The sequence below is a fragment of the Mobula birostris genome, chromosome 26, assembly GCF_030028105.1.
Source record: "Mobula birostris isolate sMobBir1 chromosome 26, sMobBir1.hap1, whole genome shotgun sequence".
NCBI classification, from domain to species: domain Eukaryota; kingdom Metazoa; phylum Chordata; class Chondrichthyes; order Myliobatiformes; family Myliobatidae; genus Mobula; species Mobula birostris.
Window position 1 is genome coordinate 16,028,498 of NC_092395.1, and position 27,481 is coordinate 16,055,978.

Here is a 27,481-nt window from a genome sequence, read left to right on the forward strand (position 1 = left end):
CCATTTTTTTAATACCTCCCGTTAACGGAGGGATGTGTGGACCCCAGGTTGGGAACCCCTGAACTAAAAGGTGGGCGGGAAAGGTAAAGGGCTGGAGAAGAAGGAATCTGATAGAAGAGGAGAGTAGATCATGAGAGAAAAGGAAGAAGGAGGGGCACCAGGGGGAGGTGATAGACAGGCGAGGAGAAGAGGTAAGAGGCCAGAGTGGGGAATTGAAGAAGAGGGAAGGGAGAGGGAAAAGAATCAGAGAAAAAAAAATTACTGATAGGGGAAATCGATGTTCATGCCAGTAGATTGGAGGCTACTTTGATGGAATATGAGGCATTGCTCCTCCACCATGAGCGTGGTCTCATCGTGGAAGAAGAGGAGGCCCTGGACCGACATGTCAAAATAGGAATGGGGATAGGAACTAAAATGGGTGGCCACCAGAAATTCAGCTTTTGGCGGATGGAGTGGAGCCCCCCGACAAAGCAGGCCCCAATTTACAAATGGTCTCACCAATGTACCAGAGGCTGAATCAGGAGGTCTAGGTACAACAGATTCACACATGACGTAGAACCTCACCTGGAACGAGTGTTTGGGGCCCTGAATGGAGGTAAGGGAGGATGTGAATGGGCATGTCTGTTGCTTGCAGGGATAAGTGCCAGGAGGGAGATTAGTGGGGAGGAATGAATGGAGAAGGGAATCACAGAGGGAGCAATCCCTGTGGAAAATAGAGAGTGGGGGGGGTGGGTGGGAGGTAAAGATGTGTTTGGTGGTAAGATCCTGCTGAGAACGGTGGAAATTGCAGAGAATATGTTGGATGGGGTGGCAGATGAGGACAAGAGGAACTCTTTAGTTGGCGGGAAGATGAAGTGAGTGAGTATGTCAGGGAAATGGAGGAGATGTGGGCGAGTGCAGCATCAATGGTGGAGGAAGGGAAGCCCCATTCTTTGAAGGAGGAGGATATCTCCAAAGTCCGAGAAAGGATAATCCCATCCAGGGAACGGGTGCAGCAGAGACAAAGAGACAGTGAAACGGCAATAGCATTTTTACAGGAGACAGGGTGTGATGGGGAATAGTCAAAATGTAAAGGGTTACATGTTGGTAGGAAGCGTGAGTTAATTGCAGTGCTGCCAGGATAATCAAGGACATGACCCACCCAGCCAACACACTTTTCGTCCCTCTTCCCTCCGGGAGAAGATTCAGGAGCTTGAAGACTCGTACGGCCAGATTTGGGAACAGCTTCTTTCCAACTATGATAAGACTGCTGAACGGATCCTGACCCGGATCTGGGCCGTACCCTCCAAATATCAGGACCAACCTCTCGTTTTTTTTTTACACTACCTTACTTCCCATTTTTCTATTTTCTGTTTATGATTTATAATTTAAATTTTTAATATTTACTAATTTTAACTATTTTTAATATTTTTAATATTTAATAGTTGTAATCCAGGGAGTGTGAAGCACAGAATCAAATATCGCTGTGATGATTGTACATTCTAGTACCAATCGTTTGATGACAATAAAGTGTGCAGTATAAAGTATAAGTGAAGGGGAATAGTCAAAATGTAAAGGGTCACATGTTGGTAGGAAGTGTGAGTGAAAGCAATATTAACTACAGGGCACAGTTCTAATTGTGGTAGGGAAGCTGAGAGAACTGAGGATATAAGTGCATATCTGGTTAAAAGTGATGGGCAGAGTTGAGAAAGAGCTTCTGGGAGTTTTGAATAGTGACAATGTGTACAAGCACAAGGAAGATACGACCATCCTTTTGGGTTGCAGCTGGAGCATTGTGTTCAGATCTGACACCACTCTTCAGGAAAGGTGGAAAGTCTTTAGAGAGGATACAGAAGGGATTTACTCAATTGATGAGGAACTTTTTGAAGCTGCAGTTGTTCTATGTGGAACAGAACAGGTTAAAGGGAATCAGACAGAGGTGTTTAAAACCATGAAGGCCCCCATGGAGTAGACAAATTGTTCCCATTGGTGGAAAATCCAGTAAAGCACATGGAAAAAGGAGATTGGTATAAGAACCAGAAGTGGAAAGCTTATTGTATGGGGCAAGTGTTTGGAGTCTTGAAATCACTGCACTGGAGATTGTTCAGGCAAACTGAGTTATGAGGGAGAAGGATACGTACCTGAAAGGAAAGAATTGGCAAGCTTATTGAATGGAGGCAGAACACTGGGAGTAGCAGGATGGTTCTTGTATGGGTATGTACAGACTAAATGGGCCAAATGGCCTTCTTCACTGCTGTAACAATTCTGTGATACTCCATGACTAGTGATTAAGAATGAAACACAGAGGTCACATTAAAAAAAGGCTGCCCCACCCATTCTCTCTTCCACTCCCCATAGACACCAGAGTAGAAACCTGCACTCTGTTACATGGAACTGTACTTCAGAGGCAGAGTTCAATGCAGCAAATCTGACAGACGACAAACGATAACCTTGCTGATGGTTGAATGAGAGCCACCCTCCTGTACCTTATCCAACTGTTGCCTCCAGGTACACGGGCTCAGGAATTCATCAATGTAACAAAGCTGGTGATATTACATCAACAATCTATGATGTATATTATAATAATCAGCTCTAATCACCTGGGAGCTGCATAACTGGCTTTCCAATGACGTGTCTAGATGAATGATCAATCCTTGTGACATTTCGGATGAAGTCTATAATAGTGATCACTGTGAAACCAAATGGCATCCTTGACTAAAATGGCTGTTTGGATTAAGATTAAAATTTAATTTACAAACTAAATCCGGAATTAAAAGCTGGAGCCAGTAACAGTGATTATGAAGCTGCTGTTCAGTTATTAGTGGTCTAAGTTGGCCCGTCTCTCCATTGTTGGGGATAAGGACACCTGGCCACAGCAATACAACAATTGGTTGATTATTGCCATGTAGAAAGTAGAAGGGTACAGCACAGTACAGGCCCTTTGGCCCACAGTGTTACGCCCACCCTTTAATCTACTCCAAGGTCAATCTAGCTCTTCCCTCCTACATAGACCTCCATTTTCTTTCATCCAAACATACTGAAGTACAGTGGAAAACTTATCTTGCACACTACTCATACATATCAATTCATTACAACAGCGCATTGAAATAGAACAGGGTAAAACAATTAACAAAGAAAACTCAGTGCAGGTAGAAAGTAAGGTGAAAGGTCACAGCGATGTAGATTGTGAGGTCAAGAGTCCACCTTATCATATTAGGGGACCATTCAACAGTCTTGTAACAGCAGGGTAGGAGCAGTCCTTGAGGCTAGTGGTATGTGCTTTCGGGTTTTTGTACCTTCTGCCTGATAGGGTGGTGAGGGTGGCTGGCAAAGGGAGAATGTCCTGCCTGGGTCAGGCCTTTGGTTATGTTGTCTACTTTACCAAGACAGCGAGAAGTGTAGACAGAGCCCATGTCCTACCTGTCCTACTTGAGTGAATTAGGGTACCAGGAAAGTTCAGTGTAGGTAGAAAGTCAGATGCAAGTTAACTGCAAGGTAGATTGTGAGACCAGAAGTCTGTTTTATTGTACTAGAGAACCATTCAGTAGTCTTATAACAATGGGGCAGAAGTGGTCCTTGAGCCTGGTAGTACGTGCTTCCAGGCTTTGGTATTTTCTGCCCCTCTGCCCTTAACTGCCCTCTGAAATGGCCTGGCAAACCATTCAGGCCTAGGGGAAAAAGAGGATAGAACGCCACTTAGAACACGTTCTTTGATAATTAATGAACTTTGAATTTAGTTCTGTCGGCACCAGTCGTCTTCCGATGCCCTGGGAGATGGTTGGTGCCACAGAACTATATACCAACATTGATCAGTGGGTTCAAGAAGGGCAAAAATATACCAAATGGGGGATGGGGGAAGGCATATCAAAACTTGCAGATCGGGATAAGATTACTACTGCCAGCCTTTAGATCCACAGCAAATGAAGCCACTAACAAAACCTTAAGGCTATCAGGCAACTGCAACACGTGAATAAATGAGTTTATTTCTGGAACCTAGCATGCAATGCAGATAGAGAAGGGGGATGAAAAGCTAACACTTCAATCGGCTGCCGACAAGCCTTGCTATAGGCTGTGTCCTGTGGGGTGTGTGGCTCCTTTAAATTGGATGGCAACGAAGAAACCCTCTGCCAGGTCCTAATGTCTGTTGGCCGGTCACATGGATTGGAAGCAGTCTCAATCGTATGTTTCAAGAGCTATTTGGACAGCTTTTGAGAGAAAATAACACACAGGGCAGTGGAGGAATTGAACTGCTGGTTTCTGCTCTCATTGTTGCTGGAGCAACCACTCTCTCCCTTGCTGGAGACAGAGAGAGCCTATCGGAGACAGCAAAGCGCTGGGTTGTGGACCCTGGATCAAGGACTCTTTGGGGGGCTTGCATGTTGGGGGGGGGTGGTATCAGTGCTTCTGCTGGCGTGAGTGGGGGGAGGGGGGCTTTGATGTTTCTGTCATTCATTCTTTGGGGCTTCTTGTTTTGTGGACGTCTGTGAAGAGTATGAATTTCAGTGTATACTGTATACATTTTCTGATATTAAATGAACCGTTTGAACTGCATAGATTTGTCTATTTGGAGTCAGCATGGACTTGTTGGGCCACATGGCTTCCTCTGCTGAAACAGTTCAGTGACTGCAGTTGACCATATATTATTGCACCAGAGTGAACATTCTGGTCATTAGAGCTTTCGCCGGGCTTATCTGATTAGGAGGCTACCTGCTAAGACAAAATCCCAAGACCCCAGTCAACATAGAGCAATCAGTAATCTTAGCTTTCACATTCAAAGTTGAAAGTAAATTTATTAGCACAGTACGAAAATGTCCCCATGTACTACCCGGAGATTCATTTTCCTGCAGGCATTCACAGCAGAACAAAGAAGTACAATAGAATCGATGAAAAATTACACACAAAGACTGACAAGCAAGCTATGTGCAAAAGAAGCCAAACTCTGCAAATGTAAGTAAATAGATAGATGCCCAGCTCCAGACAGCTGTTTACAAAGTCCTGGTTTAATGCAACCTCCCCAACTAATGGTAACACAGAAAACTCCTAGCAGCAATGTGATTGGCCTTTTGGCAACTGTGAAGCTCACTGGAGGCCCCACATTTGCTCAGAGCTTCCTGGGCCAAATCCCTCTTTGGGCCACATAAGACGACAATAAAATATAGTCATCAGAGCAGCAACTGGTGTGGGCCACTTGAAACTGGAGCCTAGCCCACTTCCCTTCCCTTCACCCTTACAAATCAAATTGAAGTTGATAGCTGCTACCACAGGGCCACAGATATGTTCCTTAGCAACCAAATCAAGCCAAGCATAGAGGCTTAGAAAGCAACCAGCTCACAAGGATGGAATGACCAATGTCCGATCAAGGTTTGGGACGGGTCCGCTTTTGGAAACGATGCAATGTGGGCTCTTTTCTGTGATGAATGCAACATTCCTTTGTTTTTAAATGATTCTTTTCCCAGTCACACACGGGCCACAGAGTTTGTGGGACACAGCACACGCTAACACTGGGCTGAGAGTAGAGAGTCAAGCTATTGGAGGCAAACTGGTGCTGGCACCCTCTAACTACCACTCCTGCTCCCTCCCTGGAACATTGTCTGTTTACGGAAGTGGGGACAGGTAACATTGCACCATATATATATATAACCTTTCTTCCCCAGTATCGTCCAAGAAACCAAATGCATCAACAAAGCTAGATTGCTCACCTTTACTAGTGTCCTTTTCACTGGCATCATAGCCACTACCAACTGGTAAAACCCTGTGTCATATCTTTTTCATCTAAATGGCATTACAAGTGGAGAGTATTTTGACTGGCTACATCACAGCCAGCTATGGAAACACCAATGCCCTTGAATGGAAAATCCTACAAAAAGTAATGAATACGGCCCAGTCCATGACAGGTAAAGCCCTCCCCACCTTTGAGCACATCTACATAAAACAATGTCGCAGGAAAGCAGCATTCATCATCAGGGACGCGTACCACCCAGGCCATGCTCTCTTCTCACTGCTGCCATCAGGAAGAAAGTACAGGAGCATCAGGACTCACACCACCAGGTTCAGGAACAGCTATTACCCTTCATCCATCAGGCTCTTAAACCAAAGGGGATAAAGTCACTCAACTTCACTTGCCCCATCATTAAAATGTTCCCACAACCAATGGACTCACTTTCAAGGACTCTTCATCTCACATTCTCAATATTTATTGTTTATTTATTCTTTTTGTATTTCCACAGTTTGCCGTCTTTTTGTACACTGGTTGAACACCCAATTTGGGTGGTCTTTCTTTGATTCTGTTATGGTTATTATTCTATAGATTTATTGAGTATGCCCACAAGAAAATGAATCTCATGGTTGTAAATGGTAAGATATATGTACTTTGATAATAAATCTATTTTGAACCAAACTACATAAATGGAAAATGTTCATATATTTCATATCTCCAAACGACTAAGAGGAGCCACTTTGGCCCATCTACTCTGTGTTAGCTCATTAAGCAATTCCATTTCTCTATTACTTTTCCATGTACTCTCTGCACATTGACATCAACTTCCCCAAGATTTGCCCATTTATCCACACGAGGGAAAAATTACAGTGGTAAAATAGCCTTCCCCTCATTGGGGCATGGGAGGAGGCAGGAGGACTGGGGGAAGAAACCCATCTGGTCACACTGAAAACATGCAGACTCCTTGCAGATAGTACAAGGTCAGGACGGAACCTGGGTCAATGGAGCTCTGAGTGAACTGTCGTACTGTTGGGATACGAGCAGGAGATCAGAAAACTCAAAGCAGATTGCAACCACATTTTACTGAGCTTTTACTTCTAAGTCTCCAGACTAAACTGTCAATAAAGAAAAGTTATGCACCAGTTACCAGATCCAAGCCTTTTGCAGCAAACTGAGGCTCACTGCTGCTTCATGCTTCAATTCACCCTGACACAACTAAAAGGATTCTCGGCATATATTTTGTACACAGAGGGGAATATTTACAGCTTTATTCTACTTTAGTGTCACAGTGGACCAGATGCTTCTGCAGTGTATTTGTATGTAAATAAATCATGAGGTCACAGGACATAGAAACAATATCATGTGCTTATTTGGTGTAAACCCTGTGAATAGTGAGCTCCTAGCCACTAGGGTTAGAACAGAGCACTCCTCTTCAATGATCCTGTGCTATCCAATTTAAAGTACCTCTTTCTAAGGGATATTGTACTGTGCCTGCAGCTGCACATTTGGCAGTGAACAGCAGAGGGCAGTAATAAGCTGGGAGTGAGGTAGCTTGACAGTAAAAGACACCTTAGAGATGCAAGCAAATAGCTGGACTAATTTTCCAGAAACCCACTCTGAGCTCTGGTAAATGATTTTGTTCGGAGGTGTATGGCACAAAGTTAAGTTAGTCAGGCATTCAAATGGATTTCCGCTGTGTTCATGAGCCAGTGAGCAAACTGCAGAGATTTGAAGGATGAAATGGTTTGTGTGTCGATGCAGCATGTTTAGAGAGTTGGGGTTGAAACTGAAAGGAACATTTATACGTGTGTTGCGTTACTGCAGGGCACACGGCATCAAATGGAACATCAGATCTGGGGTGGTCTCAGATCACAGCTCACCACTTCGTCACTGCCACAGCTTGCAATAATGGTCATTATTAATTCAGTAAAATAAGAAAATTCTTCACAGAAACATTACCAAGCAAGATTTCAGTCACATAAGCAGGGACTAGCCTAAAAAAAAAGGTGAAAATTTTAGGGTTCTGGGGATTGCCTTGGAAGAAAATGAGGGAATTCCAGAAGTTAGGGCCTTGGCAACTAAGGCAAAATGATTACACTCAGAGATGTTCCAGAGGCCAGATTTCCTTACAATTATCAGGGAGCCCATCAGCAAATAACACCTGCAAGTATTTATTAATTCATTCCCTGACAGGATGTGGTCATTGCTAGCTTAGTCAGTATTTATTACCTTTCCCAGAATGCCCCTGGGCCGAATGGTTTGTTCAGGGTCACACACAGGCCAGGCGAGGCAAGGGCAGCAAATTTCCTTCCCCAAAGGAAGATCTGTGAGTTTTTGTTTTGACAATCCAACAATTTCATGCTTAGCTATTGATGATAGCTTTGAAATTGCAGAATTATATGATAACTTGAGTTTAAATTTACCAGTCAATGTGCTGGGATTTGAACTCACATCCCCTGATCAATAACCAAGGCCTGTGGATACTCATCCAGTAACTAAACCCTTGTACCTACAAACTGAGTGTGGTGTTGAGACCACCTGCATGAAAACTGGCTCATTTATCTCTATAAATATGATGAACTTTGCCCTTACAAAGACAGCCACAGCACTGGTATGAGAAGATATGAAATATTTTTGGCTTGTTGACTTTCTAGTGGTGAACAAATTCACAACACGAAACAGGGGCTAGTAAAAAGATGAGATTTGCATTTGTGTGGCATTTAGTGGATTCCAAAACCTTTAGAAATAAATACTAGTGAATTGTAGTCTGTTTTTGCAATGCAGGAGATGCAATTTTTTTTTGAAAATGGCCAGATCCCACAACCACATGAAAATCATCAAATGTTCTACTGTGACCTTCCATGATACAGACCTCTTCAAATAGTGAATGGGATCTTTTCTGATGCTCAAGAGGCCTCCAAGGGTTCAGAACCAGGGTAGGTTTTCCTTGGACCTTTGTGTTCCACCCTGGAACGGGATGTGACCGTAGAGACTCTGAGATGAATAGGGGAACATTCAGGGAGAATACATTTATTTGAGAACCTCCACGTGTTCAAGCATGCTTGGGTAGCACAGTAGTGTAGCCAATAGCATAACACTATTAACAGTGCCAGCAATGAGTGATAGGGGTTCAATCCCCACCACTGTCTATAAAGAGTTTGTACATTCTCCCTGTGACCATGTGAGTTTCCTCAAGGCTACTCTATTTCTCTCCCACCATTTACACCTCGGACTTCAACTACTGCACAGAGTCTTGTCATCTTCAGAAGTTTTCGGATGACTCTGCCATAGTTGGATGCATCAGCAAGGGAGATGAGGTTGAGTACAGGGCTACGGTAGGAAACATTGTCACATGGTGTGAGCAGAATTATCTGCAGCTTAATGTGAAAAAGACTAAGGAGCTGGTGGTAGACCTGAGGAGAGCTAAGGTACTGGTGATCCCTGTTTCCATCCAGGGGGTCAGTGTGGACATGGTGGAGGATTACAAATACCTGGGGATACGAATTGACAATAAACTGGACTGGTCAAAGAACACCGAGGCTGTCTACAAGAAGGGTCAGAGCCATCTCTATTTCCTGAGGAAACTGAGGTCCTTTAACATCTGCTGGATGATGCTGAGGATGTTCTACAAGTCTGTGGTGGCCAGTGCTATCATGTTTGCTGTTGTGTGCTGGGGCAGAAGGCTGAGGGTAGCAGACACCAACAGAATCAACAAACTCATTCGTAAGGCCAGTGACATGGGGATGGAACTGGACTCTCTGACGGTGGTGTCTGAAAAGAGGATTCTATCCAAGTTGCATGCCATTTTGGACAATGTCTCCCATCCACTACATAACGTACTGGTTGGGCACAGGAGTACATTCAGCCAGAGGCTCATTCCACTGAGATGCAACACACAGCGTCATAGGAAGTCATTCCTGACTGTGGCCATCAAACTTTACAACTCCTCCCTTGGAGGGTCAGACACCCTGAGCCGATAGGCTGGTCCTGGACTTATTTCATAATTTACTGGCATAATTTACATATTACTATTTAACTATTTATTACTATTTTCTATTACTATTTATTATTTCTATGACTATTACTATTTACTAATAGTAATATTACTATTACCATTTCTATTACTATTTATTATTTATGGTGCAACTGTAACGAAAACTAATTTCCCCCGGGATCAATAAAGTATGACTATGACTACTATTCCAAAGACAAACGTGCTAGGTTTTGGCATGCTATGTTGGCACTTGCAGGCTGCCCCCAGCACATCTTTGGGCTGCGTTTTGCTTTGATGCAAACGACACATGTGACAAATAAAGTTAATTTTTAAAACTTTGTAGCCTCCTCCCTCTACAGTCATGACTGTGCGGCTGGGCACATTACGAAATTGCCGGCTCAGGAGCCTGGTGATTGAAGGGTCATAACCGTTCCTGAATCTGGCGGTGGTGGGACCTGGGGCTCCTGTATCTCCTGACGAGGTAGTAGCAAGAAAAGGAGATGGACTGGATGATGAGGGCCCAAGATGATAGATATCGCTTTCCCATGGTAGCGTTCCTTGTAAATTTGCTCGGTGGTGAGGAGAGCTTTACCTGGGATGGACTGGGCTGTATCCACTATTTTGTGTAGCCTTTTCTGCCCCCAGCACTGGCGTTTCCATACCAGGTGTGAAAGGAGGAAGGGATTAGTTGTCTGATTTATGAAAAGGGAGCTTGCTCAGACCTGTCATGTTGAAATAACAGTCACGATGGTTTAGGAGTCATTCAACGCCACTTGAAATTTTAAAAATTAGAGGGAGAAAGCCTTCAATTGGCATTTACTGGATTGTTAATAATAAACACACAATATTAGTAACACACCAGGACACACCAATTAAGGGAGAAAAGCCTTTTGAAACAGACTGTTACAGCTTTGTTATTCGGGCAAGTTATGCACAATGGAACTCCCATCACCCCATTATGGGAAAGGCCTGGGAAACAATCTGAAAACTTTGGGATATTCAGGAAGAAGCACACAGGAGGCAGCCTAGGAGTTTCAGTTGCCCCAGGGTTTAAACAAAGGAAGTCTCAACTGTGCAAACGAGTAGGAAACAAGGTTTATCTGTGCTTTCTGTATTCTAATGGATTATTTTCCTCTGCATGATAGGAGGGAAATTAATTTTAATAGAAGATCTGTATCTCTGTTGCATTTTCCTTTATCAAGTGTCTGGAGAGAAAGGTGTGCTGAAACCAGTGACAAATGAGGTGTGAGATTGCTCACTGCTGTGTGATCCATTCAATTCAATACAAAATCATTTGAACAGTTAACACTAATGAGATTCCCGTGGGAGTTTCAAAATGTGGATAAGAGTATCTCCTCTCAAATATAAATTCTCACTTGTGTAGATATTTGCTTTTGTATGGTTCTGGATTATGTCTGTATGATGCACTCAGAATGATAAAACAGTTGTGATTTCATACAACCTATGGTTTCACAGTGTTTCAAACATACATTTATATAGTACCTTTCTTTTTCTAAAAAAAACATTTTAAGATTTGTTAAGATTAGCTTTATTTGTCACATGAACATCGAAACATACAGCGTTTGCTTCAAATCTAATCAGCGAGGATTGTGCTGGGCAGTCCGCAAGATGTGCCGTGCTTCCGACAGTAACATAGCATGCCCGCGACTCACTAACCTTAACAGCACAAACAAGAGAGAATCTGCAGCAACACACACAAAATGCCGGAGGAACTCAGCAGGCCAGGCAACATCTATGGAAAAAGTACAGTCGATGTTTTGGGCCGAGACCCTTCAGCAGGACTGACTTTACAGCGTGTCTTGGAATATGGGAGGAAATCAGAGCACCCAGTGGAAACCCATAGGTCACGGGGAGAACGTACTAACTCCTTACAGACAGCAGTGGGAATAGTGGCCATGGACACAGAGATGGAACTCTAAGGCGTGAGCTAAACGCTACGCTCTCCAAGAATAAACATAAGGTGTTCTTCTATTACGCACTACTTCAGAAGCATCCTCACTGCTGTCATGTAGGAAACGTGGTAATGATTGTTAAACAAGGAGACACAAACAGCAAGTGAAATAAATGAACTGATCAGCATTGTCGACAGCTCAATGTTGGTTACTGGGAGAACCCTCCGCAGCACTATAAATGGTTTTTATTTACCATACATTCCTTGGGAAAATAGTCAATACCACAGTTACCAACTCAGCTCTGATGGTGCAGTAGTCACTCTGCACCACAGTGATGAATAATTGCAAACATGGTTCGAACTCGAGACTGAACAACTTAAAGTTGAGGGTGCTACAAACTGATTAAAGATTAATGACTCATCAATAATGATCAAGCTGTTTGTCTTTTTCAGGTGATCCATGGTAGGCCAAAGAACCTATTTTTACTCTGACTCTCATCATCATCCTGTGACGTGGGCATTTGTGGTCTTTTGACCATGATTGTTCTTGGCAAATTTTTCTACATAGATAGTGGTTTGCTATTGCCGTCTTCTGGGCAGTGACTTTACAAGACAGTTGATCCAAGCTATCATCAATACCCTTCAGGGATTGTCTGTCTGGCGTCAGTGGCCGCATAACCAGGACTTGTGGTACGCACGAGCTGCTCAGACGACCATCCACCACCTGCTCCCATGACTTCTCGTGACCCTGATCAGGGGCTAAGCAGGTGCTACACTGTGCCAAGGGTGACCTGCATGTTAGTGGTGGGAAGGAGCACCTTACACTTCCTTTGGTAGAGATACATCTCCACCCCGCCACCCAACCTATACCAAGCCCCATAAACCTTCATCTTGTTCTGTAGCCTTCAATGCCTGCATACTTCCTGGATGTTTTAAAGAGTCCCTACACTTACAACCTTCTCATTCCCAACTCCACCCATGCTGTAGGTGGGAAAAATATCCTTCCTTATGAACCCCAAAACCTCACATTAAACATTTGCCCTTTTTTAAACATACGACTTTTTGTTAATGGGTTCTTTTGGGTTTCTTCTTTTGTGGCTGCCTGTAAAGGAGACAAATCTTAGGGTTCTATAAATTATACATACTTCGAAAATAAATGTATGTTAAACTTTGATTATGCAACCCTCTGGCACATTTAGGACGATCGGAAGGCTACGAATCTCAGAAATTCTCTGAGTGTTGGAATGTTGGGTGTTCAGTGCTGAAATTGAGCTTTTTCACATGATGAAAATCAGAGGACCTGGGGACAGAATGAGGAAAGAAGGAGACTTGGATGTTGAAGGCAGCACTCCAGACAATATGGCTCACCCTTCCTCCTCTTTCTTGTACCCTAATCTAAGTAACAAAGCAAACATAAAGATTCTATTTAAAGGGAAGGCTGATAGATTCTTAATTAGTAAGGGCATCAAAGGTTACAGAGAGAAGGCGGAAAAATGGGGTTGAGAGGAATAATAAAGGAGTTTTAATGAAAATGATTCAGGGATTGAAAGACTTGTCATATGAGGAGTGTTTAATGACTCTGGACTCATACTCACTGGAATTCAGGAGAATGAGGGGTAACCTCATTGAAACCTATTGAATGTTGAAAGGCCTTGATAGAGCGGATTTGTAGAGGATGTTTCCTGTGGTGGTAGAGTCTAAGACTAGGACACAGCTTCAAAATAGAGGGTTGTCCTTTTAGAATGGAGGTGAGGAGGAATTTCTTTAGCCAGAGAGTGGTGAATCTGCAGAATCCGTTGCCACAGGTGGCTGTGGAGGCCAAGTCATCGGGTATATTTAAGGCAGAGATTGAAAGATCCTTGATTGGTCAGGGCATGAAGGGATACAAGGAGAAGGCAGGAGATTGGGGCTGAGAGGGAAGTGGATCAACCATGATGAAATGGCACAGCAGACTTGATGGGTCAAATGGCCTAATTCTGCTCCTATATCTTATGGTCTAAATCATCCATGATGGGCTGAATGGCCTAATTCTGTACATTTTTGGTCTTTTAGATGGTGCCAGAGAAGTAAGCGACCAATGGCGATGTCCTGAAGACAGTTCACGAAGCTACTTCTTTCAAATATGATTCTACTACTAAGCTGTGTGTGATTGGAAACGGTGATTTACATTTTGATGGTGTGGTTTTAGGCCGACTGAGTAATCTGGTACTTTGCTGTCTCTGAGGGTGTTCAGTGAGGTTTGGAGCGGAGTGTTCAGCCTGGAGGCCTGGAAGCAATGATTGACTCCATTGCTTTTCTCCAATTGAGGTGTTGAGGATGTGAGCCCATGATCGACTCCATTGCTTCTCTCCGAATGAGGCATCAAGCAAGACTGAAGTCGATGAGGACACTGGGTCGACTGCCTGCGTTTGTCTGCTCTTCTACTCCCTCTCAAATGTCGGAGAAAAGCACAGGACTCTTGGGATCCACATTGCAAGGATTGATCAGCGAGGCTGTGGAGTCGTTTTAGGGGACTTTGAAGTTCATATTCCTGGATTCTGGTTACTCTTTTTTTTTGCTGTTTTTGAACAGTTTGATCGGGGCGATTGATATGGACTGGGGCGCTTTGGCAAAGAGTGGTCCTGCGGCCTGTAGTGGGCTATCAGCGCGGGCTGAATTGAACAGAGCTGAATACTACTGGTTTGATGTTTGATATTCCATGCGTTGCTCGCTCGCCCCTAGCCACATGCGCAATTTGTTCTTTTTTTCCGCACATTGCATGCTTAATGTTTTCTTGAATGGGTTCCACGGTGTTTCTTTGCTTCACGGCTGCCTGTGGGGGGGACGGATCTCAGAGTTGTACTCTGTATATGTACTTTGATAACAGATATACTTTCAATCCTTGAGTTTCCTTTGCACCTAGAATTTCTGTTCGGCTGACAAACAAGGGTTCGGCTGACAAACAATATCTTGCTCTGGGAGCCAGGTCCAGTCGGGGACCTGGGCTCACAGGCCACATTTCAAATATTATTCCAACTCCAGGCAACCAACACAGAAGGCTCTGCAACCAATACAGAGGCACATTCCAGGGTTGTGGGGGATTAAGAAGAAAATGTGGATCAAGTAGTACAAGCAAATGCGAGATGATCCCTGCTATTTCCAACTACACAGGAACCGGGGTCATATAAACTGGCTCCGCAACTTATTGACTAAAGGAGCAGAGCAATGATTTCCCCTGAACTCGAGGGAAACATCTGGTCACTATAACTGGTGTTTTTAAACTTAATGATGAAGATGCTGATGACTAGTTTTTGCCTCTAATGTTATTCATCTAGATTTGTCCCTGATAGAATATTTTTAAAATATGGTTATTACTCACATTTCCTGTGCCACTCTTCGTGCAGCATCTTCCTCATCACACTGTGTTGATAAAGTTATTGTGATTAAACCATGTACCCTCTGACCCACTCCAGGAGATCTAATGCGATTTAGAACCTTGAAAGTAACACATACTTTCCTGTTCATCAACACCCTTAGCTCTCGTGACATTTTTTTGTCATTGCGTTCTTTTGCTAGGACCCCCTACGGTTACAGCCACCATACGCTTGATTCACAAGAAGCCTAGTCAGAGGAAGCCTGCTTTACATCTCTGGGGTGGGGGAAGAATTTGCAGACATTTGTTGAGAAGCCAGTGGAACCTAGCCTCTGGCGGTGTGCACACACAAGCCTGAGATCCAAATTCAAACGCCCCTGCTCTCACTTGCGGCGTCAGTGCCATGCTGCTTATACGAAATGAGTTCTTTAACATACATAATGTCCCACCGAGTCTTTGTCATCACACTTCCTCTTCTTGCCTTCGGTGGTGTAGTCGAGGGAGCCTCTGTGCTTGTCTTCAGCGCGTAGACTGTCGGACGGAGACACAGATTTACTCTGGGGAAACGACATTGAAATGCGTTAATTGTCTGACACCATCCCCCCCAGTTTCTGATTCTCCTTGTCAAATATGCATCATCTTAAGCCCCAGAGTTTCTTATGGCCTTTTAGAGCAAGACCTGGCACTTCTGTGAAAATAAACCCAAGGGTCCTGTGGGAAATGTTTTTAAGGAAACCAACTGTGCACAGACTGAAAAGAACGGTAACCTGTTATAGCTCAATTGGTGAGTTGATGTAAACTACTAACACTGTGACACCAATTCATGATAAAGTTATTCAAGATAAAGTTATCATCAAAGTAAGTATATATCACCATAAACAACCCTGAGATTAATTTTCTTGCAGGCATTGACAGTAGAACAAAGCATGTAACAATGTTTCCGATATTTGCGCAAACACGAGGAATGTCTTCTGATATTTGGATGATTTAAGCGCCAGTCCAGATTGAACAGGTCAGGGTATCGGGGCCTGAGATGAAGGCGGGCCAGTTCAGTTCACTGATCCGCTCTGCACTGAACTAAGGGTCTGTGACTGGACTGTCTTCGTGGACTGCAGTTCTGAACGCTATTTGCTTGCACTTATTGCGTACATGATTTGTTTTTTTTCCCCCTCCCTGCACATTGGGTGTTTGACAGTCTTTTCATTACGTTTTTTTTTCGGTTTCTTTGTTTTGTGGCTGCTTTTTAGGAGTTGAATCTCAAGGTTGTGTAACTTATAAGTACTTTGATGATAAATGTACTTCGAACTTTCATCCCTGAAATACAAGATAATCAATGAAAAACCACATGCAATATCTGACAAACAATTCACAAAAGAAGACAAACTATGCAAATACAAAACAAATAATATTAATTAATTAGTACTGACAAAATGATTTACACAAGCCCCTGAAAGCTTTTATCTGTGTTCTAATGCATTCCACACTGCGTGGATGGTCCTGAGCGCCAGTTTTATTCTTGGATGACCTGCCCGGGCCCAGCACATCAATGTAATCATGAAGAAGGCATACCAATGCCTCTGCTTTCTTAGGAGCCAAAGCAGATCTGGCGTCTCACCAAGTACTTTAACTTCTGCAGATGTGCGGATGGGAGTATCAAGACTGGCTGCGTTGTGGCTTGCTGCGGCAATTCCAACAAAGAGGAACACAAGAGGCAACAGAAAGTTGTGGACCACAATCAGGTCCATCACAAGCACAGCTCTCCACGCCATTGAGAACACGTACAGGAGACACTGCCTCAGGAAGGTAGCATCCATTGTCAAGGACCTTTACAGTCTAGGTAATGCCCTCTTCTTGCTGGTACCACCGGGCAGGGGGTACAGAAGCCTCAAGTCCCACACCACACAGTTCAGATACAGCTCCTTTCAAACAACCATCAGGTTCTTGAACTGACTTGCACAACCCTAACCCAACCTCCTCAATGGAACACAATGGACCAATTTTTGCACCATCACAGACCTGTCTTCGTGTCTTACGTTTTTCTACACTCAACTCTTACTTTTGTAGAGTTGTTTGATCACTATATGGTATAACTTATATTCTCTGTGTTGTCTGTACTTACATGCCTGTGATGCTGCTATAAATCGCAAACAACAGGAATTCTGCAGATGCTGGAAATTCAAGCAACACACATCAAAGTTGCTGGTGAACGCAGCAGGCCAGGCAGCATCTCTAGGAAGAGGTACAGTCGACGTTTCAGGCCGAGAGTACGGGACTGACGAAGGGTCTCGGCCTGAAATGTCGACTGTACCTCTTCCTAGAGATGCTGCCTGGCCTGCTACATTCACCAACAACTTTGATGTGTGATGCTGCTATAAATAATGACTTTCAGTGTACTGTACCTCCACTGTACTTGTGAACATGACAGTAAACTGATTTGACTTGACCATTAAGTTAACCAAGCAGCATGTAGCGTAATGGTTAGCACAACACTTTACAGTACAGGCAACCAGGGTTCAATTCCCGCCGATGCAAGGAACTGTAAGGAATTTGTGTGTACGTGACTGGGTGGATTTCCTCCAGGTGCTCTTGCTTCTTCCCACAGTCCAAAGACCTACCAGTTGGTAAGTTAATTGGTCATTGTAAATCGTACTATGATTACTATGGATTAAATTCGAGGATTGTTGGGGCAGTGCGGCTCGAAGGGCCAGAAGAGCCTATCACTGTATCTCAATAAGTAGTTTAAATTGCATTAGGTTACTGGCTCAGAAATGGTCCAATTCCTTCGCCCTTTGCAAAAGGGTCTGGTTGGTAAGTCAACCATATGTTGCCCATCTTTAATTGCTTTCAGCCGGTGACTCCTTGAACCGATGGTGGCAGCTTAACACAACCAAGTGAACTTGCTGAGGAGCAATTAAAAAGTCAGATTTGTCAGAGACACAAGAAATTGCATATGCTGCAATCTGAAGCCAAGGAAAATGAGCTGCTGGAGGAACTCGGTGGGTTAAACAACACCTGTGTATGGAAATGGACAATTGACGTTTCAGGTTAAGGGCCTTCATCCAGTCCAGATGCAAAGATCTTGGCCCAAAATGCTGACTGAAAACATCCCTCTACAGTTTTTGCTTAACCTGAGTTCCTCCAACACTTATTTTTAATATCAAGATGGTCAGAGTTGGTAGACAGACAGCATGGGTAAAGAAAACCAGTTAGATGTTTATATCTTATCACTAAAATATTTGCCCTATTTCCAAATTGTTTTAAGCTGAATTAAGATCTCAAATTGCCATGGTAGGATTTGACCATGGGCTTCTGAGGTTATTCCTTTATTGGAAGACAAGTCCAATGATCAGATAGCATCAGTTATGGCTCAGTTGGTACCAGACTTATTTCTGAGTCACAAGGTTGTAGGTTAAAATCCTACCTCAGGGACTCAGGCACAAAAAAAAATTCCAGAAAAAAATCTAAAAAATCTCCTAAACACGAGGAAATCTGCAGATGCTGGAATTTCAAGCAACACACATAAAAGTTGCTGGTGAACGCAGCAGGCCAGGCAGCATCTCTAGGAAGAGGTACAGAATGTGTATATATAAATAAATAACGGATGGGGTACGAGGGGGAGGTGGGGCATTAACGGAAGTCAGAGAAGTCAATGTTCACGCCATCAGGTTGGAGGCTACCCAGACGGAATATAAGGTGCTGATATAATATTGAATATAATATAAGGAATAAGAGACCCGATGCAGACTGGGAGACCGTTTCACTGAACACCTATGCTCTGTCCGCCAGAGAAAACAAGATCTTCCAGTGGCCACACATTTTAATTCCACGTCCCATTCCGATTCTGATATGTCTATCCACGGCTTCCTCTACTGTAAAGATGAAGCCACACTCAGGTTGGAGGAACAACACCTTATATTCCGTCTGGGAAGCCTCCAACCTGATGGCATGAATATTGACTTCTCTAACTTCCGCTAATGCCCCACCTCCCCCTCGTACCCCATCCGTTATTTATATACACACATTCTTTTTCTCTCTCTCTCCTTTTTCTCCCTCTGTCCCTCTCACTATACCCCTTGCCCATCCTCTGGGTTTTTTCCCCCCTCCCCCTTTTCTTTCTCCCCAGGCCTCCCGTCCCATGATCCTCTTATATCCCTGTTGCCAATCAACTGTCCAGCTCTTGGCTCCATCCCTCCCTCTCCTGTCTTCTCCTATCATTTCGGATCTCCCCCTCCCCATCCCACTTTCAAATCTCTTATTAGCTCTTCTTTCAGTTAGTCCTGATGAAGGGTCTCGGCCTGAAACGTCGACTGTACCTCTTCCTAGAGATGCTGCCTGGCCTGCTGCGTTCACTAGCAACTTTTATGTGTGTTGCTAAATAATCTCCTAATCTCTTAACACCAACTGTTTATTCCCCTCCATAAATGCTCGCTGATTTGCTGAGTTCCTCCAGTATTTTGTGCGTGACCACTTTGTGGGGAGCCCTGAGAATTAAAATGACTGGGACGGAAATTATTGTACTTGGTGGCTCAAATTAAACATTGGGGGCTGAAAAGATCATATGTGCTCATACATCACGTAGTTTTACAGGTGAAAACCTTTGGCTGAGACCTTAAACCTAGGGCCCTTGCAGATCCAAAGTTCAAAGTTCACAGTAAATCTCATGAACAGAGTACATACATGTCACCACATACAACCCTGAGAATCATTTTTCTGCAGATGTACTCAGCAAATCTATAGAATAGTAACTAAACAGGATCAATGAAAGATCAACCAGAGTGCAGAAGTTAACAAACTGTGCAAATGCAAATATAAATGAATAGCAATAAATAATGAGAACATGAGATAGAACATAAGAGTCCTTAAAGTGAGACCTTTGGTTGTGGGAACATCTCAATGGTTGAGCAAACGAGTGTAGTTCACTTTTGTTCAAGAGCTTGATGGTTGTGGGGTAGTAACTGTTCCTGAACCTGGTGGTGCCAGTCCTCTGGCTCTTGTACCTTCTAACTGAAGACAGCAGCGAGAAAAGAGCATGGCCTGGGTGGTAGGGAACTCTGATCTTGGATGCTGTTTTCCTATGACAATATTTCATGGAGATATGCTCAATGGATGGGAGGGTTTTACCAATGATGTACTGGGCTGAATCCACTACCTTTCGTAGGTTTTCTGTTCAAAGGCATTGGTGTTTCCATACCAGCCAGTCAATACACTCTCCAGTACACATCCATAGAAGTCTGGCCAGTGTTCCTCTCTCAGTTGTGATCACAACACAGGCTTTGTGATGCTGTTTATGGGAGCTTGCTGTAAAATAACTGAGAGTTCTGGTTCTGAATGTACAATTCAAGCAGCACTTCATTAGTTGTATAGTGCTGCGTGTAATCTGAGCATTAGCGTCAATGCAGGATTCAGATCATGTATTGGGAAGCTCTGGGAATAAAGATCATCAAATTGGAAAATCTAAATTGAAGGATTGAAGATCTTATCTATAGGGACTGCTGATGATAATTATAAATGTGGGGTCTTTTGGGACGAAGATTATATATTGGATTTGGTGTTAGAGATTGTAGATTGCTGGAGGAGTTGAGGTTGAAGAACGTATATGGGAGAGCTCTGAGAATTAAAAAGACTGGGATGGAAATGTTATATTTGGCAGATGAAATTAAACATTGAAGATTGAAAAGGTATTGTGTACTTGGGATGAAGATTATGTATTAAGTGTCTTGTGGGACGATTGCATAATCACTGGAAATATTTTGGAGAAGAAATTTGAATATTATCTCAACCTCTAGAGAAACCTGTATGTCAAAGGACTCTGCATATGATTGTATGTATTGAGTGTGTGGTTCAAACTGTTAAAATTATCAAGGTGGGGAAACGAGATTGGAGATTTGTTTTAATTGTTTCACCATGAGTGATTATTGTAACTAGAATTATTTTGCATGTTGATTCTAATTCACTAAGTGAACAAGTTTCAGGACTGGGTAATAGAAGAAGTTATAGAGGCAGCTTGATGAAAATACCCTTCAATTATAACCTTTGTCTTCCTTATCTTAAATTTCTTCATCACTTAAATACTCCAGCCACTCCTTTCAAATAAAATCCCTCAAGTAAAAGTATACTGAGTGAACTAATCAAATACAGTTAAGCACAGCCACTCAGATTAATTTAGACAAACACAGGCCCTTTTGAAGCCACTGGTCACTCTGACCTCCTTGTGACCTCTCTTATCAAATTGCTGAAACTCACTTAAACAAGCAGGACTGGGGGAAATCCCTGGGCACAGTCCCAGAACTCAAGTGTGAATGTACAAAATGCTTTGATGTCCTGGAGCCACATGCACCTCTGTGTTGGCTGAAAACAAATGAGGCGTTACGGTGAAAAGGGGAGAAAACTTCCCCCAGCACTGCTCTTTACTATCGATAACTTCTTACTTGTTTGTTTAGAGACCTATTCATTACCGACACTGCTACTTATTTACTCAGCTAGCTGATTGGAATTTGTGCTCTGTGCTTACTTTGTGCTCTGCTCTGGAGTCTCAAGAAGAAATGTGTAACTCTCCCCGTGTGTCAAAAGCCAATGTTGAGTCATCTTGATCACGGAAAAATATGCACAATATGAGGGCCTGAGTAAGGTGGGATGGGAAGGAATCTCTCTCACTCTTTCCCTGTGTGAAATTGGCTCTGGATTTTACTTCCCTGAAAGTGCTATGGTTTGGGGGAGAGCTGCAGACTCTACGTAAGAAATCCTTGCCTTTATTTCACATTGCTGATCACTCAAAATGATTTAAAGGTGCTTACCATCATAAGGAAGGAAACATAGACAACAAGAATTCTGCAGATGCTGGAAATTCCAGCAACACACACAAAAGTTGCTGGTGAACGCAGCAGGCCAGGTAGCATCTCTAGGAAAACAGGCCAGGAAGCATCTTCCTAGAGACGCTGCCTGGCCTGCTGCGTTCACCAGCAACTTTTGTGTGTGTTGAAGGAAATACAGAAGCCATTTTACACAGCAGCTCCTCCAACAGTAAGGGGGAGAAAGACCAAGTGAAGGGTTCTCAGTGAGTTTGAGTGCATTTCTCATTGATTGAACAATAAACATTGCTCAGGATATCAGTCATTTCACAGCACTTCGTTAAAATTGGGTCACTGGATCCTTTCCAATCTCTAAGGAGATCAGATAACTGTGCCTGTAAATTCCGGCAAGAAAGTTAATCTCACAGTAGTCAATGGTAACATACACCACGTCCATGGTAACGTAACACTGGGCACCACAGTTAGCGCGATGCTATTACAATTCGGGACGTTGGGGTTCAGAGTTCAATCCCAGCGTCTTCTGTAAGGAAACTGTATGTCCTCCCCGAAGAATGCGTGGATTTTCTTCAGGTCCTCCCGTTTCCTCCCACAGTCCAAAGACGTATCGGGTAGGTTAATTGGTCATTGTAAATTGTCCCATGATTAGGTTAAGATCAGAGTTGTTGGGGGTTGCTGGGCAGTGCGGCTCAAAGGGCCCATTGTGCGTTGCATCTCAAATTGAATAGAAATGTATATACTTTGACTTTGAGATGAGTTTATCATCTCATCTGATGATACGGTATCTCTAAAAGTAACGAAACCCACAACATTCCTACACTAAGGCAAAAGTGCTACCAGATGTGTTGTGGCGTGGACCAATCTTTGGATGGTAAACCTATTGTGGTCAATAAATTCACTGCCAAGCTCTTTGGTGCTTGACAACAATTTCCACAACTCGTGGCATTACGAAAGCTTCAGCTGCCAGGGTCTATTTCCACTATCAAATCATGCAAAACAAATGTATTGTTTTTTTTTTGTTTAGTACAAGCGATGCAAACTTGGTATCACTGTGGATTAACTTGGTTTCAAGAAGTGATCAGCAGGGATTCCCCTCAGGATTGTCAATATGCAAGTCCAAGAATGGCATCGGGTCAAAGTTCAAAATAAATTTACAATCAACGAACATGAATTGTAGAATTACTGAAAGTGAGTCCATAGGCTGTGGAATCAGTTCAGAGTTGAGGTGAGCAAAGTTATTCATACTCATTCAGGAGCCTGATTGTTGAAGGTAATAACTATCCCTACACTTGGTGGTGTGGGATGTAAGGCTCCTGTACTTCCCTGTCGATGGCGAGAAGAAAGCATAGTCTGAATGGCAGGGATCTGATGATGTATGCTGCTTTCTTGTGGCAATGCCTTTTGTAGATGTGCTCGATGGGAGGGAGGACCTTGCCTTTGATGGACTGGGCAGCATCTACCAGAATTGGTAGGTTTTTCCATTCTTGGCTTCCTATCACTTTTGTGGCTCATCACCAACGACGACGAAATGGCCTACAGAAAGGAGGCGGAAGAGATGAAGGCCTAGTGGCAGGTGAATAACCTCTCCGTCAATGTCAATAAGGCAAAGGGGATAGTTAATACAAGAGATTCTGCGGATGCTGGAAATCCAGGAAAAAAAACACACAAAATGCTGGAGGAACTCAGCAGGTCAGGCAGCATAAGGGGAAATGAATAACCAGTCAATGCTTTGGGCCAAGACCTTTCTTCAGAACTTGGCGATAGTTATTGACTTCAGGAAAGCTCACAACTCACTCCACTCTTCATATTGGCAACAGAACACTAGAAACCACAAATAATTTCAAACTCTTAGGAGTGCACATCTTGCAAACCTCCAAAGCAGGGGTTCCCATTCTGGGGTCCACAGACACCTAGGTTAATGGTAAGGGTACATGGCATAAAAAGGTGGGGGACCCCTGCTCTAATGGTTCCAGAACATATACTACACCTTAAGAAAGCTCACCAATACCTCTACCTCCAGAGGAGGCTGAAGAGAGCTGGACTACGCACAACAATACTCGTGACCTTCTACAGATGCACAGTAGAGAGCATGCTAACATGCTGCATCGCTGCATGTTACGGAAACTGCACTGTAGCAGACAGGATGGCTTTACAACAGGTAGTCAAAACTGCCCAAAGCATCACTGACACCAGCCTACCCACCATCAAGGACATATGTATATACAGAAAGGTGCCAGAAGGAGGCAAGGATCCCAACACATTCCCATCAGGGAGGAGGCTACACAGCATCCCCAACAGGACCACCAGACTCAAAAACAGATACTTTCCCCAAGTAGTAAAGCTGATCAACACCTCCACCCACTGAGCCTGCATTCCATAACCCCACCACTCTCCCCCCACCCCCTGACAACTACTACTTCTAATTTCCTGCCTGTCACTATATGTACAGACACTCCTGCGTCTAGCATCATTTTTAGGCCATATAATCAATTAATGTATATAAACTACCTTGTGTATTTAGATTTATAATGTTTCATTATTGTGTTCTTTATCTTATTGTGTTTTTTTTGTGCTGCATTGCATCCAGTGTAACAAATATTTCATTCTCCTTTACACTTGTATACTGGAAATGACATTAAATAATCTTGAATCTTACAGGTATTTCCATTAGGTTAGGCTGTGATCTTGTCTGATGTTTGAATAACATTGTTCAATGTGACCTTTGGATGTCATCCCCGGCTATGGCTACTCACTTCAAGGAGGAAGGAGTGGAAAATAGCCCTTACCAATACCATATTACCAACGAGATGTTTTTAATTGAAGAGCTAGCACAGGTTCCTTGGACTGAATGGTCTCCTCCATTTAACAGTGCAAGGAGTCTTCTTTGGAACCAATTTCTTCACCAGCATGATCTGGTCTATGTGGTTGTGTCAGTCACTGTGTGAAGAACGTCTTAGCCAGACTGCAAAGTGAAATCCTCTCACTAAACCACAGGCATGTGATACATTTTGGCCATCGCACATTCCATCAAGATTTCCAATTCAGATTAAAAAGCAAAACACGTGTTGTTCATCATTTTTCTCATCTCACAGCAGGCTGCTCACCATCTGACAATGTAAACCAGACTTGGCACTGGATGCAAGCTGTAAATATTTATGTCAACAAAATTAAATGACTACTCGCTGTCCCTGCTACACCACGGCTTCAGAGTGAAGCCAAAGGGTCAGAAAGCACTGGGGTAACATTACACCACTGTATTAACCACTTGCCATGGTTACTAACTCAAACAATTTTGCAGATTGGTGCAGTAAAGGAGAATTGTGGTGTTCTGACTAGCTGCAAACAGCTGGGTGATTTCTATCTTCCAATCCTGTGGCTCTGGAATGATTCTGAATCACTATTACAAAGAATTTCTTAAGATCGGTCTTGGCTCTTGCACCGTGCTTTTGGATGTCAATTGGAGGCTAGTTTTAGCAGGCCTGGAGTTAGGAGAGGAACAGCAAGAGTAGTTTCAGCCCTTAATCAGAGGCAATGCAGCCTGTCTGGGGTACTGATTTCCCCAGTGCTGGCTCAGGATGCTAGAACCATTTCCTCCCTCCTTTTCTCCCCTGGTCCACCCTCCTCTATAATTTCCTTCACCTTCAGCCCTTTACCTCTCTTACCTATCACCTCCCAGCTTCTCAATTCATCCTCCATCACCTACCCATCCACCTTACTCCTTACCTGACTTCAGCCAGCTTGTACTCCTCCCCCTCCCTTTATCTGGGTTCTTCCCCCTTCCTTTCCAGTCTTGATGAAGGGTCTCAGCCTGAAACTTACTGATGCCCAACACGCCACTGGCATTTAGGGCAGCAATGAAGGTCCTCCTTCTCTGGCAGTGTTCAGTCTTCATTATGTCAATAGCTTCCTCTTGGTTTTCATTACAGTCAGTCATGCAAGTCACTGGTAGAGACTCAGGAATTCCATCACACTCAGACATAGAAGGATTCTTCATTGCTGTTTCCGTAACAGTTTTGTTTTATCAGTCAGGGTTGTTAGCCCTGAGCTGAACCCCCGAACCTGGAGGACCGGTGGACCACTCTTAGTCTGGCTTCGACTCCTTGACCTCATTGGCATGGGTGACTCTACCAAGAGCTGAAGCATAAAGCCCTGACTCCCATGAACATAGCTCTTCAGGTCATTGAGACACACAAGACTCCAAACCACGACACGGTCCAAAAGGTCAACTGTTTATTCCTCTCCATAGATGCTGCCTGACCTGTGGAGTTCTTCCAGCATTTTGTGTGCTGTGCCAAAACCATTCATATTGCTTCTTTCCTGCTCAACATCTGTACAGACTGCAATTATGGTGACCGTGATTGTTCTTGGCAAATTTTTCTACAGAAGCGGTTTGCCATTACCTTTTTCTAGGCAGAGTCTTTACAAGAAGGGTGGCCCCAGCCATTATCAACACTCTTCAGAGAGTGTCTGCCTGGTGATAGCAGTCACATAAGCTGGTCTTGTGATACACACCAGCTGCTCACACAACCATCCACCACCTGCTCCCATGGCTTCATGTGACCGTAACCGGCGGTGGGGGGGGGGGGGGGGGTCTAAGCAGGTGCTACACTCTTCCCATGGGTGGCTAGTAGAAACATAGAAAACCGACAGCACAATACAGGCCCTGCGGCCCACAAAGTTGTGCTGAACATGTCCCTACCTTAGAAATTACTAGGGTTACCCATAACCCTCTGTTTTTCTAAGTTCCATGTACCTATTCAAAAGTATCTTAAAAGACCCTATCGTATCCGACTCCAACACTGTTGCCGGCAGCCCATTCTACACACTCACCACTCTCTGAGTAAAAAACGTACCCCTGACATCTCCTCTGTACCTACTCCCCAGCACCTTAAACCTGTGCCCTCTTGTGGCAGCTATTTCAGCCCTGGGGAAAAGCCTCTGACTATCCACATGATCAATGCCTCTCATCATCTTATATACCTCTATCAGGTCACCCCAAGGAGAAAAGGCTGAGTTCACTCAACCTGTTTTCATAAGGCATCTTACACCTCCTTTGGTAGAGACGTCATCTCCACCCCACCACCTAAAATAATAAGTAATAAATAATATTGTCTCTCAACGTCCAACCCTACATTCCTGTTATGAGAGGTAGAAACAGGTAAGACTGGTCAACAGGGCTCTGGGTACAGGCCGATGGCCTGTACGGTGGATGCAAAGGATTGCAGAAGCATTGATGAACTCTGACCATACCATTGTCTTCAGAGGATGATGGGTGGTTGTTAATGGCCTATACTCCAGTGGGAGCTAAAGGCCCAATGTTGAGAACATGAGTTGTAGAGTCCTTGAATCACTCTACAATTCATGTTCTTGATATTATTTCTTATTTAATAATTATTATTTTCTTGTATTTGTATTTCTGCAGCATCTTCTTAAGATTAATAGCAAAGTGAGGGAAACACTCAGCCAGGTGAGGCAGCATCAACCGTGTTTGTGTATGTTGTTTTTTTATTAATTCTATTGTGTTTCTTTATATCTACTGTGAATGCCCACAGAAAATGAATCTCAGAATAGTAAATGGTGACATATACATGCTTTGATAATAAATTTACTTTGAACTTTGAGTATATGACCTCATACGTCAAAATAGCATTATTAGTGTGGAATAGGAATCATCATAGGGGTCTCCCTACTATCCATCAGGGATTTATCAGGAGCACTGCAT

At 43.5% G+C, this 27,481-nt stretch overlaps 1 protein-coding gene across 6 annotated transcripts in view; it reads right to left on the reverse strand.

Annotated features, from left to right (window-relative positions):
- Window positions 1-27,481, reverse strand: part of LOC140188241 (transducin-like enhancer protein 4) — a 270,566-nt gene that overhangs the window by 29,899 nt on the left and 213,186 nt on the right. For 4 of the 6 annotated variants that reach the window (XM_072244330.1, XM_072244328.1, XM_072244327.1 and 1 more), the window contains exon 9: window positions 15,391-15,510. The exons of 1 other annotated variant lie outside the window; for it this stretch is intronic. In XM_072244330.1, the coding sequence (XP_072100431.1) occupies window positions 15,391-15,510 (120 nt within the window). The remainder of the gene's footprint in view (window positions 1-15,390; window positions 15,511-27,481) is intronic. One more of the 6 variants, XM_072244329.1, reaches the window with a different exon arrangement.